This window comes from Cucumis sativus, chromosome 7, assembly GCF_000004075.3.
Source record: "Cucumis sativus cultivar 9930 chromosome 7, Cucumber_9930_V3, whole genome shotgun sequence".
Taxonomy (NCBI): Eukaryota; Viridiplantae; Streptophyta; class Magnoliopsida; order Cucurbitales; family Cucurbitaceae; genus Cucumis; species Cucumis sativus.
The window spans coordinates 20,686-37,465 of NC_026661.2; the positions used below are offsets into that span (position 1 = coordinate 20,686).

General features: G+C 33.6%; 1 protein-coding gene and 3 long non-coding RNA genes across 4 annotated transcripts; 1 reads left to right on the plus strand and 3 right to left on the minus strand.

Annotated features, from left to right (window-relative positions):
* On the minus strand, window positions 1-1,299 carry LOC116405099. The gene is made up of 3 exons (XM_031888763.1): window positions 962-1,299; window positions 690-855; window positions 1-594 (listed from the first exon to the last, which is right to left on the minus strand). Exons 1-3 carry the CDS (start codon window positions 1,297-1,299, stop codon window positions 1-3), a joined length of 1,098 nt encoding a protein of 365 aa, XP_031744623.1.
* Window positions 1,300-2,730: 1,431 nt separating this feature from the next.
* LOC116405094 lies at window positions 2,731-3,450 on the minus strand. Its single transcript, XR_004218176.1, has 3 exons — window positions 3,371-3,450; window positions 3,169-3,246; window positions 2,731-3,089 (listed from the first exon to the last, which is right to left on the minus strand). It is a non-coding gene; the product is annotated as an uncharacterized LOC116405094 (long non-coding RNA).
* Window positions 3,451-7,699: 4,249 nt separating this feature from the next.
* LOC116405093 lies at window positions 7,700-8,800 on the plus strand. Its single transcript, XR_004218175.1, has 3 exons — window positions 7,700-7,791; window positions 7,888-8,014; window positions 8,757-8,800. It is a non-coding gene; the product is annotated as an uncharacterized LOC116405093 (long non-coding RNA).
* Window positions 8,801-13,615: 4,815 nt separating this feature from the next.
* LOC116405095 lies at window positions 13,616-14,148 on the minus strand. The gene is made up of 2 exons (XR_004218177.1): window positions 13,879-14,148; window positions 13,616-13,798 (listed from the first exon to the last, which is right to left on the minus strand). It is a non-coding gene; the product is annotated as an uncharacterized LOC116405095 (long non-coding RNA).
* Between the last annotated feature and the right edge of the window lie 2,632 nt (window positions 14,149-16,780).

The window sequence follows — 16,780 nt, forward strand, 5'->3', positions numbered from 1 at the left end:
TTAAAGAAGTCTCACCTTCCCTAGTATCCACCACACTTGCCAAAATACTCCAAGTACCTGGTTGAGTAGTTTACTAGCTTTCATAGCTGAGATTACTTTAGGCAGTACTACTGTTCCTACCCCCTTGAATTTAAAGCTAGATGCAGTAGGGGGACTGAACACAACTTCCTTACGAGAACAATCAATACTAGCATGATTAGTAGCTAGCCAATCCATACCTAAAATTACATCAAAGTCACGCATATCTAATACCAACAAGGTTACGTCCAGCACACGACCAGCTATCTCAATTTCACATGCTTTAATCTTTTCCTTAGACAACATAATTTCTCCAGACGGTGTAGACACTGACAAAACATAGTCTAAGGGTTCCACCTCTAAGCATGCATGCGTCACAAAAAGCGATGAAATAAATGAATGAGAAGATCCCGAGTCAAACAAGGTCAAGGCAAAATGCCCTAACACTGGTAATGTACCTGTCACTACTGTGCCGGCCTTCTCTGCCTCTGATCTATTAGTGGCAAAGATTGTACCCCGCTGTGGAGGTCTCTCTCCCTGACTGCTCGATCCAGCCCAGTAGATCTCAAGGGACACCTATCAGCCATGTGTCCCTCTTGCTTGCACTTATAACAGACTCTCGTTCCCATCAAACAACGACCCAGGTGGCGTTTCCCACACGTATTACATACTGGCCTCTCTCGAGTAGTGTCTCCTGCACCGCCAGAACTCTGCTGGAAACTGCGAAAAGGATCGCCTGGTCTCAAGTTCCTCTGAGGAACTCCTACAGTTCTCTGCTCTACTTTTCTCTTTTGACCCGACGACGATCCCTTATCAAGCTCCTTGGCTGTCTTCATCCTTCCCAATGCTCATATCCACTGCCAGACGCAGTGCTTCAGCTTGGGTAGTGGGCTTTAGTGCTCGCACAAAGCCCCTAATTTCATCTCTCAATCCCTTGACGAACCTATCAGCTCTAGCCTGCTCATTACTAACAAGCTCAGGGGCAAAACGTGACAGCATATCAAACTCCTGGTCGTACTCCTCGACTGTCATATATCCTTGCTTCAACTCCAAGAATTCCTGGCTTTTGGCGTCTCTAAGGTTAGCCGAGAAAAACTTGGTATAGAAGCAGTTCTTAAACTGATCCCAGGTAATCTGCCTCACATCTCCACCTAGCATGCGCATTGTAGTCCTCCACCAGATAATGCCTCTGTCCCTCAGTAGAAAAGCAGCACACTGAACTCTGTGCTCCTCGGGACATCTCATGTAATTAAATATGGTTTCCACAGAGGACAACCACATTTCAGCTTTAGTAGGATCCTCCAGTGACCCATCAAACGTCTGAGGGTCATACTTCCGAAAGTCCCTCAAATGTTTCGCCTCAGCAGAAAGTTGGTTAGGTAATTCTTGTGCAGGAGGGGCTGCTGGTGCAGGGGGAACTACAGGTGCAGGTGGAACCGCAGGTGCCTGCTGGTTTTGAGCTATACTGTCATAAGTTCTGTAAACCTCTGCTCCATGTGAGCAGACAGTGCATCAAACTCAACGTGAGTCACGGGTGCAGCAGGAATTGCTGTTCAGCTTGACCCTCAGTAGGCTGATTACGACCTGCTCCTCTACCTCGGCCTCCTGCTCTCTACCTCGGCCTCCTGCTCCTCTACCTACGACCTCCTCTACGTACTTCTTCCCTTGGCGGCATAATTCCTATTATCCACAACAACACTCTTTAACAAAATCTTAATCATAAACATAAGCAAGTCTTTATCGTCATGCAATCTAGTTTAATTTAGGCAAGGTCATGCAAATAAACCATACATATAAGCATCAAGCATACCTGACGAGAGACGAAGGGTCGCGTTAGCCATAGGAACACAAAAACATAGACTTACATCGTAAGTCAGTCTACAGAACCTAAAACTTAGGCTCTGATACCAACTGTAACGACCCAACTTTTCTAGGTAAGTCGAGGTCATTAATTTTTAACAAAAGACTTTGGTTGATACAAAATGAAACGTAAGTCAATTTAAAAACAATTTATGTCAGGCCTGATTTTCAAATATTCAAGAAAACTTAAAAATAACACTATTTAAAATAAAAGTTTGTAAACTAAGTTTTAGTACATCTTAAACCTCAAAAGAAACCATAAGCGGAAGCAAAATGACACATTTCCTATGCAATCACGCTTCCTTCCTGCCCCTCGCCGGTTTGCCACCTTTATTTCCTTTGCCTGAAAATTAAACATAAGAAGGGTGAGTATAACAATACTCAGTAAGAGACCCTCTACTGGTCTCGTCAGGGGAAAATAAATTGTTAAAGTTCTATTGGGACACCCTGTACAGTCGCAGTCTTGTGATCCCGTAGGATACACATCTCAGTCTAACGCCCCGAGGAACGTACATATCAGTCTAACGCCCCGAGGGACGTACATATCAGTCTAACGCCCCGAGGGACGTACATATCAGTCTAGTGTTCTGCAGAAACACATATCAGTCAAATGCTCCCGAAGGTGCAAAATAAATTGGTGATCCCGTGGGACACCTACAAGGTAAACATCCCAATACAATCTAACAATTTATCCCCTCATTCCATTCAATCCATCTTTCAGTTACTTCAAAACATAAAGTTCTTTCTCTCGACGTCCTAACAGTCAACTTATCTCACTTTAGTCATATGTCTGTCAATAATATACTAATACGTCAGTCAATCAAACTATACAGTCAATACACCCCTCAGTTCACCAGCACAAACCACAGTTCAGTATAATCCACATCCAACCGAAACAAATTCACTAGTTCACATCCAAATCTTTATACAGCACAATCTATTAATATCATCATGTACACATAAGCATAATTTCAGTCATTCACATGTATACTTTCGGCAATCCACATCAATTCACACATCAATGTATATATATATATGTTTCCAGTCAAATACAACATACACTAAACATTTAGTCTGCAACCAAACATGTACATCTTAATCATCATCCATACAGTCCAACACAACTCAAAAACTTTAGGTGAGTCCAGTAGAAAGTCCCTTACCTCAAAGTTGGGGAAGCTCCTTAATCAACTAACGTCCTCGAAACAATCCTAAGCACAACAACACAAAATTCAATTACTTTCACGATACATATCTCACTTACTTTCCTCAACGTAAGTTCCAACTCACCGATATATTGGCGAACTGAACCCTCAACAATTCACAAATTGGTTGTGAATTTAAGTGATCCAAAGTTACCTTTCACACCTTCAAGAATAATTTATCAAATTAGTCAATTAACCCATCCGTAACGTTTGAACACCTTGAAAACATAACAACCCATACTTAAATTGTTTTGGAAACGACTACAATTTCATGACTTCAATCTTACCAACAAAACTTCGACAGAGACAGAGACGATTAGGACGGGGCACGGCGACGCAGATCTGGGTAACGGCGCAGAGACAGAGGCTGCGCGGCGGTGCTGGGCAGAGGTCACGCAGCGGCTGACGCGTTGCAGCGGCAGTTTTTGGATCGAAGAAGAAAAGAAAGGGTGGCGGTTGGGTTCGGCTTCGGTGAACGGAGACAGAAATAGACGAAACCGGTGGACGGCTCGATCTAGCGGTGCAGAACTGGACAGAGGGTCACACGGCGGTGGGCGGAAGGTCACGCAGCGGCCTTGCTTCGCAACAAAGACGGCGGCCGACGGTTGCAGCTGCGGTTTGGCTTGGCCTGACCGTCGACGTCGAACGAAAGAGGAAGAAAAGAAAAGAAGGGGCGGCGGTTGGACTGCGGCTGCGCACGAACGAAAAGAGAATAGATGGGGCGGCGGTTGCTGCGAACGGGAAGGAGAACGCACGGGGAGGAAGGAGAAGAGAGAAAAAAAAGAAAAAGAAAATAAAAGAAAAAATATATATATATATATAAAAATTAAAAAAAATGTATATATATATATTTTTACCTTTGGACTTTACAATATCACTACATAGACAGGTGATGTTATCAATATATACATTTATATAAATATAATAACACGTATTTTGTGACACATATATAGTTCAGTTTTTTTCCTTCACGTTTTGTATCATTTTCTTTATATTTTTCTATATTCGATTAGTATTTTATTTGATTTGTTACATACATACTAATGCATATATTCAATGATACAGTAATTGAAGTTGACATCATCCCATTGAATGTAAAACGTTCAGTTGGTCAACAAAAAAATATTAGAATTCATTCTAAAATGAAGTTTTAAATGTGGTTGTCATAAACGAAAGAGATGCAAGCTTTCCTTATTGAACTAATTTTTCTTTCTTATTATTAAACTTTTAGTATGTTGATTTATACTTTTATTTGAAATATTCATATTTCAGTTTTTAATTTAGTTATTTTATTTCTATATTTTTTCATAAATTTTCATCTACGGTACCAATCAAAGTTTTTCAATTTATTATATTTAATATACTATCCTTCATACATAACCACTCTTGTTTCAATCACGAGTTATTATTTATTATGTATAGAACTTTTTTTAAAAAATAATGTAAATTTTGAAACATATGTCAAAAGTAGGTGAATGCAAAACTATTGACAAAAATAGGTGAGTTGAGGTGAAGTTTTGTACCCCTACACAATTTTCATGCAGTGGACCCTACATAGTTTATTTTTTACTTTATATATATATTACATTGGGCCAACATTTTTTATTTTCTCATTATTTATATACGTGGGTCCCACACACTCTTCTTTTTTTCATTAGGTGTGTATATATAAATAATGACGTATATACTAGTACATGATACATATATCTTATGTGATTTGTACATATATATACTACTTCATATTTTCAATAGTACATAAATGATGTCATCTTTGATGTACTCAATATATCATAGTATATTTCAAATACAAAATATAAAATTCTTACTAACCTTAAATGAACAATATATATTATGATATATCCTTATACTGCTGTTTCAAACATAACTTATTATTTATTACATATAAAATAAATATTTGAAATAAAATAAATAAACCAGTTTAACAAATTGATTGCATAACACTTCATTCAAAAATATATAATGTATTGTTTCATATACACTATTCATAAGTCAATTTAACATTCAACCATTTTTTTCGTAAATTTCCTGAATCTTCAATTCTTTCATCAAAGTCCCTACATTACAAACATATTCAGTTGATCTCAACATTACATATTAGTGGTGTTCGCGATTCGGTTTAAAGCTAAAACCGCATCGAACCGCAAAATGATAAAAAAAATCTTCATTGAAACCGAACCGAACCGCTCATCTATGCCAAACCGAATGAAAACCGAACACATATACATAAATAAAATCAAATCAAAAAAACCGAACGGCTTATACAAAGTTATAAACATAGAAATTTCAAAATTACAGACATAGATGTTTCAAACATTGAAATTTGAAAGTCCAACAACACATAGAATTTTAAAATCCACCTAAGATGAATAAAAGTCCTACAGTCATACAAACTTCGTCAAGACAACTTGTCATTTACGTTTTGATTATGTCATTCTTCTCCTTTTTGTTCCTCTCATTGATTTTTGCCTCTATACCCGTTTGAAGTCTAAAAAAGTCTTATTATTAACATATATATTTAGTTTTTAAAATAAAGCAATTCAGTTCGGTTTTAGAATCGGTTCTTAACATCTTAAACTGAACCGAACCAAATTTTATGTGGTTTTTTTGAAATAGAAATCGAATCGAACCGAACCATATGCATTCGATTTCGGTTCGATTAGTGATTCGATTCAGTTTTCAACTTCATTTTGAACACCCCTATTACATATACTAGAGAATAACAAATATTTTAATGACATATATTACATATACTCATCATAATTATTTCTCATTCATGTTCTTGTAAACATAAACAACTTTCATATATAATTAATATTATTTCAAACATAATGTATTATTTACTACGTAAGATATGAATATTTAAATAAAATAAATAAATAAATTGATATAAGAACATTTCACTAATAAAATATACATTATATTATTCAATATATACTATAATTATATAAAATATATGAAAAGAATGCAAAATAAAAAAGGACAATTTTTTAATAAAATCATAAAAAGCAAACTAAGGACAATTTTTATTATTAATATTACTTTAATAGAATTTAATCCATATTTTCATAGAATATTTAATAAATGAAAATCTTAAACGTGGTTCACTTTTCTTTTTATTTTTAATATATTATTAATAATAAAAAGAGTAAATTGGTCATTTTTACTCTATATTTGTATAAAATATTAGTCAATTTATGATATTTTTGAAAATTTTAAAAAATTTATTGCAATTTTGTAACATGGTATACAATTTGAGTACACTTAGATAAAAATTCAAAGAAAAAAAATAATTTCACATTATATAAGATCAAGTCTAAACGGTATAAATTGAACCGCTTGTTAAAACCGAATCAAACCACACCATTTATGTACAAAACAAAAAACACAGTTTGTTGCTGTCTCAAATAGTCCAAACGAATTTAAATGGTTCGGTCTATTTCAGCTTCAGTCTTCTGGAATTCAAGGAAATTTTGATCTTCCAAGTCTTCAATATTTCAGAAGACGATGATCTCGAAGTTGATAAGAACTTGCACGTCTTGAGAGCTCTATAGAAGTTTGAATCTTCAATTCTTCAAAGCTTCAGTACTTCAGAGCTTCATTTCTTCCTTCAACAAAAGATCTCTCGAATGAATGACAAAGGTCTCTACTTATAGAGAAAATTGTGGACTTTATGTGGGCTTGGACCCATTTGCTTGTTGAGTTGTTGAGCTTGGACTTGGGCTTGGGCCATTTTTTTAGTGGGCTTAGGCCCCTTTGTTTGGCCTGATTTTTTATCAGGGGCTTGAATTGGGTTGGAAAACTTGACTACCCAAATCCAATCAAATTATAATCATCACAACTTGGGTGCGACGACGTGGTGTAATTTCATTGGTTGAAATTTCTTGCTCAATAATTACATTTATACTACTCCATAATACATATATATTGTGATTTGTTACATATATACTACGTGTAATGCCCCAAAGGTATATATATTATATATATATATATATATATATATATATATATATATATATATATATATTTTGTAATTAATTTAAATAAAAAGAAAAGAAAAAGAAATATATATATTTTGTTTTTCTTTTCCTTTTTCTTTTCTTTCCCTATTTCTCTTCTCCTCCGTCGTGCGTCGTGCGACCCACCTTCCCCTTCTCTCCGTTCGCGCGCAACCGCCGCCGGCCATCTCCGTTCCTCTTCTCCTTCCGTTCGTGCCCAGTCCAGATCTGCGTCGCAGCCCAGCAACCGCCGCCCCTATTTCCTTCTCTCCGCCGTGCGCCGCGACTCCCACGATCCTTTCCCTTTCGTTTTCTTCCCGCCGCAGCCCAGCTGCAGCCCGCGCGCCGATCTGCCGTCTCCATCGTCGATTCTGTCTCCGTGGAAGCCGAACCCAACCGCCGTCTCTATCTCCGTCCGCGAGGCAAGTCGCACGCGCTCACGCCTCAGACGAACAGCCTCGCCGACGCAGGTCACGCCGCATCGCACGAGTTCGGCTACGTTGTCGGGCTACTCTCGTCCGCGCTAACTGATGTTGAACGTCCGAACCGTTCTGCCTTCGTCGATACCGCTGTCCCATTTACGAATCGCGGACCTGTTCACGTGCAGAAGTGTTTTGCACGATGTCTTTTGTGTAGATCCTGCGGCAACTTCTATTTAACGTCGATGGTCAAAGTCTTGTTACAAGATATTGGTAAGGATGAGATTGTTCGGTAAAAAGGTCTTACATTTGTAAATACATTAAGATGTGATGTTGTTTAATTGGTTGAATTGATCTTTGTTCTTGAAGGCGACATCGGTGATTTGGAGTTAGTGTCCTTGAGTTACGCCTTAAGCTTTGTTGGAGTTCGATTCTTTACTCTTGGGGTTTGTTTGTTGAAGTTAGTTCGACTAAGGAATTTTACATAAAGATCCAGGTAAGGGATTTTCTACTGGACTCAATTGTGATTGTGAACTGTGATTGTGAGCTGTATGTGTGTTGAATGTATACTGTGGGTTGACTGAAAATATATATGAATGTATATGAATTGAAGTAGACTTGACGTCGAATGTATGTCGTGATTGTCATGGAATCTATATATAAATGTGTGTATGTGGACAGGACGGAGATTGTAGATTGTGTTTGTATGAGATTCTCGTTTAGATTGGGTGTATGATTACGCTAAAGTATGACTGTGTGCTGGTGAACTGAGGGGTGCATTGACTGTATAGTGGATTGACTGATGTATTAGCATATTATTGACAGACATATGACTGTAGTAAAATAAGTTGACTGTTAGGATGTTGAAAGAAAGAACTTTGTGACTTGAAGTAACTGAAAGATGGGTTGAATGGAATGAGGGGAAAATTGTTAGATTGTATTGGATGTTTACCTTGTAGGTGTCCCACGGGATCACCAATTTATTGTGCACCTTCGGGAGCATTAGACTGATATGTGTTTCTGCAGAACACTAGACTGTATGTACGTCCCTCGGGGTGTTAGACTGATATGTACGTCCTCGGGGCGTTAGACTGAGATGTGTATCCTACGGGATCACAAGACTGCGACTGTACAAGGTGTCCCAATAGAACTTTAACAATTTATTTTCCCCTGACGAGACCAGTAGAGGGTCTCTTACTGAGTATTTAAATACTCACCCTCTTATGTTTAATTTTCAGGCAAAGGTAATAAAGGCGGCAAACAGGCGAGGGGCAGGAAGGAACGTGATGCCATAGGAAACGTGTTTTTTTCCGCTTAGGTTCTTGTGAGGTTTAAAATGAATTGAAATTTAGTTTACAAACGTTTGTTGTAAATAGTATTATTTTATGTTTTCTTGAATGTTTAAAAATCAGGCCTGACTTGAAATGTTTTTTTTAATTGTTTACGTTTTGTTTTATATTAATCAAAGTCTTTATTTGTTAAAATTTACGATCTCGACTTACTTAGAAAAGTTGGGTCGTTACACTACCTCATTATCTAATATTGCTTAGAGATATATACAATCAGACATATATAGTGACATACAATAATCGAAAATATTTTTCAATTCAATCTGTTCTTTATTTTTTTGTTTATCTTATAGTAATATTATGTTGTTAGTCATATAAACATTTATATCTTAAGTATGTTGTAACAACATGTAGTAAACTATATATTCTAATAATTAATATTTAAAATATATATTTATATAGTAAATACTACTAAAACAGTAAAATACACATTCTTAGTGTATATATAATATGCAGTGAGAATATCATACATACATATTCTCACTTCGTATAATTATATACCTTCTATTTGTCATATATTTTTAAATGAACAATATATACTATAATATACTCGTAAATTATAATATGTTTATGATGTGATTTAATATATAGATACACCTTATTTACAACATAAATATTTAGTGACATATAGTTCTACATAATTTATAGTTGAATTTCAATATATATCACTACATAGACAGGTGATGTTATCAATATATACATTTATATAAATATAATAACACGTATTTTGTGACACATATATAGTTCAGTTTTTTTCTTCACGTTTTGTATCATTTTCTTTATATTTTTCTATATTCGATTAGTATTTTATTTGATTTGTTACATACATACTAATGCATATATTCAATAATACAGTAGTTGAAGTTGACATCATCCCATTGAATGTCAAACGTTCAGTTGGTCAACAAAAAAATATTAGAATTCATTCTAAAATGAAGTTTTAAATGTGGTTGTCATAAACGAAAGAGATGCAAGCTTTCCTTATTGAACTAATTTTTCTTTCTTATTATTAAACTTTTAGTATGTTGATTTATACTTTTATTTGAAATATTCATATTTCAGTTTTAATTTAGTTATTTTATTTCTATATTTTTTCATAAATTTTCATCTACGGTACCAATCAAAGTTTTTCAATTTATTATATTTAATATACTATCCTTCATACATAACCACTCTTGTTTCAATCACGAGTTATTATTTATTATGTATAGAACTTTTTTTAAAAAATAATGTAAAGTTTGAAACATATGTCAAAAGTAGGTGAATGCAAAACTATTGACAAAAATAGATGAGTTGAGGTGAAGTTTTGTACCCCTACACAATTTTCATGCAGTGGACCCTACATAGTTTATTTTTTATTTATATATATATATTACATTGGGCCAACATTTTTTATTTTCTCATTATTTATATACGTGGGTCCCACACACTCTACTTTTTTTCATTAGGTGTGTATATATAAATAATGACGTATATACTAGTACATGATACATATATCTTATGTGATTTGTTACATATATATACTACTTCATATTTTCAATAGTACATAAATGATGTCATCTTTGATGTACTCAATATATCATATATATATTTCAAATACAAAATATAAAATTCTTACTAACCTTAAATGAACAATATATATTATGATATATCCTTATACTGCTGTTTCAAACATAACTTATTATTTATTACATATAAAATAAATATTTGAAATAAAATAAATAAACCAGTTTAACAAATTGATTGCATAACATTTCATTCATAAAATATATAATGTATTGTTTCATATACACTATTCATAAGTCAATTTAACATTCAACCATTTTTTTTCATACAATTTCCTGAATCTTCAATTCTTTCATCAAAGTCCCTACATTACAAACATATTCAGTTGTCTCAACATTACATATTAGTGGTGTTCGCGGTTCGGTTTGAAGCTAAAACCGCATCGAACCGCAAAATGATAAAAAAAATCTTCATTGAAACCGAACCGAACCGCTCATCTATGCCAAAGAAAATCGAACCACATATACATAAATAAAATCAAATCAAAACCGAACGGCTTATACAAAGTTACAGACATAGATGTTTCAAACATTGAAATTTGAAAGTCCAACAACACATAGAAGTTTTAAAATCCACCTAAGATGAATAAAAGTCCTACAGTCATGCAAACTTCGTCAAGACAACTTGTCATTTACGTTTTGATTATGTCATTCTTCTCCTTTTCGTTCCTCTCATTGATTTTTGCCTCTATACCCGCTTTGAAGTCTAAAAAAGTCTTATTATTAACACATATATATATATATATATATATATATATATATATTTAGTTTTTAAAATAAAGCAATTCAGTTCGGTTTGAGAATCGGTTCTTAACATCTTAAACTGAACCGAACCGAATTTTATGTGGTTTTTTTGAAATAGAAATCGAATCGAACCGAACCATATGCATTCGATTTCGGTTCGATTAGTGATTCGATTCAGTTTTCAACTTCATTTTGAACACCCCTATTACATATACTAGAGAATAACAAATATTTTAATGACATATATTACATATACTCATCATAATTATTTCTCATTCATGTTCTTGTAAACATAAACAACTTTCATATATAATTAATATTATTTCAAACATAATGTATTATTTACTACGTAAGATATGAATATTTAAATAAAATAAATAAATAAATTGATATAAGAACATTTCACTAATAAAATATACATTATATTATTCAATATATACTATAATTATATAAAATATATGAAAAAGAATGCAAAATAAAAAAGGACAATTTTTTAATAAAATCATAAAAGCAAACTAAGGACAATTTTTATTATTAATATTACTTTAATAAAATTTAATCCATATTTTCATAGAATATTTAATAAATGAAAATCTTAAACGTGGTTCACTTTTCTTTTTATTTTTAATATATTATTAATAATAAAAAGAGTAAATTGGTCATTTTTACTCTATATTTGTATAAAAATTAGTCAATTTATGATATTTTTGAAAATTTTAAAAAATTTATTGCAATTTTGTAACATGGTATACAATTTGAGTACACTTAGATAAAAATTCAAAGAAAAAAAAATAATTTCACATTATATAAGATCATGTCTAAACGGTATAAATTGAACCGCTTGTTAAAACCGAATCAAACCACACCATTTATGTACAAAACAAAAACACAGTTTGTTGCTGTCTCAAATAGTCCAAACCGAATTTAAATGGTTCGGTCTATTTCAGCTTCAGTCTTCTGGAATTCAAGGAAATTTTGATCTTCCAAGTCTTCAATATTTCAGAAGACGATGATCTCAAAGTTGATAATAACTTGCACGTCTTGAGAGCTCTATAGAAGTTTGAATCTTCAATTCTTCAAAGCTTCAGTACTTCAGAGCTTCATTTCTTCCTTAAACAAAAGATCTCTCGAATGAATGACAAAGGTCTCTACTTATAGAGAAAATTTGTTGACTTTATGTGGGCTTGGACCCATTTGCTTGTTGAGTTGTTGAGCTTGGACTTGGGCTTGGGCCCATTTTCTTAGTGGGCTTAGGCCCCTATGTTTGGCCTGATTTTTTATCAGGGGCTTGAATTGGGTTGGAAAACTTGACTACCCAAATCAATCAAATTATAATCATCACAACTTGGTGCGACGACGTGGTGTAATTTCATTGGTTGAAGTTTTTGCTCAACAATTACATTTATACTTCTCCATAATACATATATATTATGTGATTTGTTACATATATACTACCTCATTATGTAATATTTGTAACGACCCAACTTTTCTGGTAAGTCGAGGTCGTTAATTTTTAACAAAAGACTTTGGTTGATACAAAATGAAACGTAAGTCAATTTAAAAACAATTTATGTCAGGCCTGATTTTCAAATATTCAAGAAAACTTAAAATAACACTATTTACAAATAAAAGTTTGTAAAACTAAGTTTTAGTACATCTTAAACCTCAAAGAAACCATAAGCGGAAGCAAAATGACACATTTCCTATGGCAATCACGCTTCCTTCCTGCCCTCGCCGGTTTGCCACCTTTATTTCCTTTGCCTGAAAATTAAACATAAGAAGGGTGAGTATAACAATACTCAGTAAGAGACCCTCTACTGGTCTCGTCAGGGGAAAAAAATTGTTAAAGTTCTATTGGGACACCCTGTACAGTCGCAGTCTTGTGATCCCGTAGGATACACATTTCAGTCTAACGCCCCGAAGGACGTACATATCAGTCTAACGCCCGAGGGACGTGCATATCAGTCTAACGCCCGAGGGACGTACATATCAGTCTAGTGTTCTGCAGAAACACATATCAGTCAAATGCTCCTGAAGGTGCAAAATAAATTGGTGATCCGTGGGACACCTACAAGGTAAACATCCCAATACAATCTAACAATTTATCCCCTCATTCCATTCAATCCATCTTTCAGTTACTTCAAAACATAAAGTTCTTTCTCTCAACGTCCTAACAGTCAACTTATCTCACTTTAGTCATATGTCTGTCAATAATATACTAATATGTCAGTCAATCAACTATACAGTCAATACACCCCTCAGTTCACCAGCACAAACCACAGTTCAGTATAATCCACATCCAACCGAAATAAATTCACTAGTTTACATCCAAATCTTTATACAACACAATCTATTAATATCATCATGTACACATAAGCATAATTTCAGTCATTCACATGTATACTTTCGGCAATCCACATCAATTCACACATCAATGTATATATATATGTTTCCAGTCAAATACAACATACACTAAACATTTAGTCTGCAACCAAACATGTACATCTTAATCATCATCCATACAGTCCAACACAACTCAAAAACTTTAGGTGAGTCCAGTAGAAAGTCCCTTACCTCAAAGTTGGGGAAGCTTCTTAATCAACTAACGTCCTCGAAACAATCCTAAGCACAACAACACAAAACTTCAATTACTTTCACGATACATATCTCACTTACTTTCCTCAACGTAAGTTCCAACTCACCGAAATATTGGCGAACTGAACCCTCAACAATTCACAAACTGATTGTGAATGTAAGGGAGTCTAACGATACTCCCAACACCTCAACGCACGAATGTCGAACTCGCAGCAAAAATCCTAAATGTGGGTCGGTTAGCGGTCGCGCGACAGTGCTGAAAACAGAGGAGAAAGGAAAGGAATGGATGGCGGCTGGCTTGGCTTCGACGGAGACAGGTGTTGCGCGGCGGAACTGGGCAGAGGTCACGCGGCGGCCGACGGTTACAACGGCAGTTGTGGATCCGAGAAGAGAAGAAAACGACCGGAAAGAAAAATAGGGGCGGCGGCGGCGGTTGCTGGGCTGCGACGCAGATCTGGACCGGGCAGCGGCGGAAGAGCAACGGCGCGGTCCTGCTTTGCGAACGGAAATGGAGACGGCAGATCGGGCGTTCGGCTTCAGTAGGGAGACGCGACGGTGAGGCTGGGTCTGGAAGGAGCGGAGAGGAGAAGAAAAGATGGAGATGACCGGCGGCGGTTGCTGCGCTGCGAACGGGAGAAGGGGAAGGGCGCACGGGAGGAGAAGAGAAGAGAAAAGAAAAAAAGAAAAAGAAAAGAAAAAAAAGAAAAAAAATAATATATATACCTTTCCTTCTTTTCTCTTTTTTCTTCGCTCTCTTCTTGGGGCATTACAATATTGCTTAGAGATATATACAATCAGACATATATAGTGACATACAATAATCGAAAATATTTTTCAATTCAATCTGTTCTTTATTTTTTTGTTTATCTTATAGTAATATTATGTTGTTAGTCATATAAACATTTATATCTTAAGTATGTTGTAACAACATTAGTAAACTATATATTATTAATAATTAATATTTAAAATATATATTTATATGTAAATACTACTAAAACAGTAAAAACACATTCTTAGTGTATATATAATATGTAGTGAGAATATCATACATACATATTCTCACTTCGTATAATTATATACCTTCTATTTGTCATATATTTTTTAAATGAACAATATATACTATAATATACTCGTAAATTATAATATGTTATGATGTGATTTAATATATAAATACACCTTATTTACAACATAAATATTTAGTGACATATAGTTCTACATAATTTTATAGTTGAATTTCAATATATATCACTACATAGACAGGTTGATGTTATCAATATACATTTATATAAATATAATAACACGTATTTGTGACACATATATAGTTCAGTTTTTTTCCTCACGTTTTGTATCATTTTCTTTATATTTTTCTATATTCGATTAGTATTTTATTTGATTTGTTACATACATACTAATGCATATATTCAATAATACAGTAGTTGAAGTTGACATCATCCCATTGAATGTCAAACGTTCAGTTGGTCAACAAAAAATATTAGAATTCATTCTAAAATGAAGTTTTAAATGTGGTTGTCATAAACGAAAGAGATGCAAGCTTCCTTATTGAACTAATTTTTCTTTCTTATATTAAACTTTTAGTATGTTGATTTATACTTTATTTGAAATATTCATATTTCAGTTTTTAATTTAGTTATTTTATTTCTATATTTTTCATAAATTTTCATCTACGGTACCATACAATTTTTTTCAATTTATTATATTTAATATACTATTCATTCATACATAACCACTCTTGTTTCAATCACGAGTTATTATTTATTATGTATAGAATTTTTTAAAAAATAATGTAAATTTTGAAACATATGTCAAAAGTAGGTGAATGCAAAACTATTGACAAAAATAGGTGAGTTGAGGTGAAGTTTTGTACCCCTACACAATTTTCATGCAGTGGACCCTACATAGTTTATTTTTTACTTTATATATATATTACATTGGGCCAACATTTTTTATTTTCTCATTATTTATATACGTGGGTCCCACACACTCTACTTTTTTCATTAGGTGTGTATATATAATAATGACGTATATACTAGTACATGATACATATATCTTATGTGATTTGTTACATATATATACTACTTCATATTTTCAATAGTACATAAATGATGTCATCTTTGATGTACTCAATATATCATAGTATATTTCAAATACAAAATATAAAATTCTTACTAACCTTAAATGAACAATATATATTATGATATATCCTTATACTGCTGTTTCAAACATAACTTATTATTATTATTACATATAAAATAAATATTTGAAATAAAATAAATAAACCAGTTTAACAAATTGATTGCATAACATTTCATTCATAAAAATATATAATGTATTGTTTCATATACACTATTCATAAGTCAATTTAACATTCAACCATTTTTTTTCATACAATTTCCTGAATCTTCAATTCTTTCATCAAAGTCCTACATTACAAACATATTCAGTTGATCTCAACATTACATATTAGTGGTGTTCGCGTTCGGTTTGAAGCTAAAACCGCATCGAACGCAAAATGATAAAAAAAATCTTCATTGAAACCGAACCGAACCGCTCATCTATGCCAAACCGAATGAAACCGAACCACATATACATAAATAAAATCAAATCAAAACCGAACGGCTTATACAAAGTTATAAACATAGAAATTTCAAATTACAGACATAGATGTTTCAAACATTGAAATTTGAAAGTCCAACAACACATAGAAGTTTTAAAATCCCCCTAAGATGAATAAAAGTCCTACAGTCATGCAAACTTCGTCAAGACAACTTGTCATTTACGTTTTGATTATGTCATTCTTCTCCTTTTCGTTCCTCTCATTGATTTTTGCCTCTATACCCGCTTTGAAGTCTAAAAAAGTCTTATTATTAACACACACATATATATATATATATATATATATATATTTAGTTTTTAAAATAAAGCAATTCAGTTCGGTTTGAGAATCGGTTCTTAACATCTTAAACTGAACCGAACCGAATTTTATGTGGT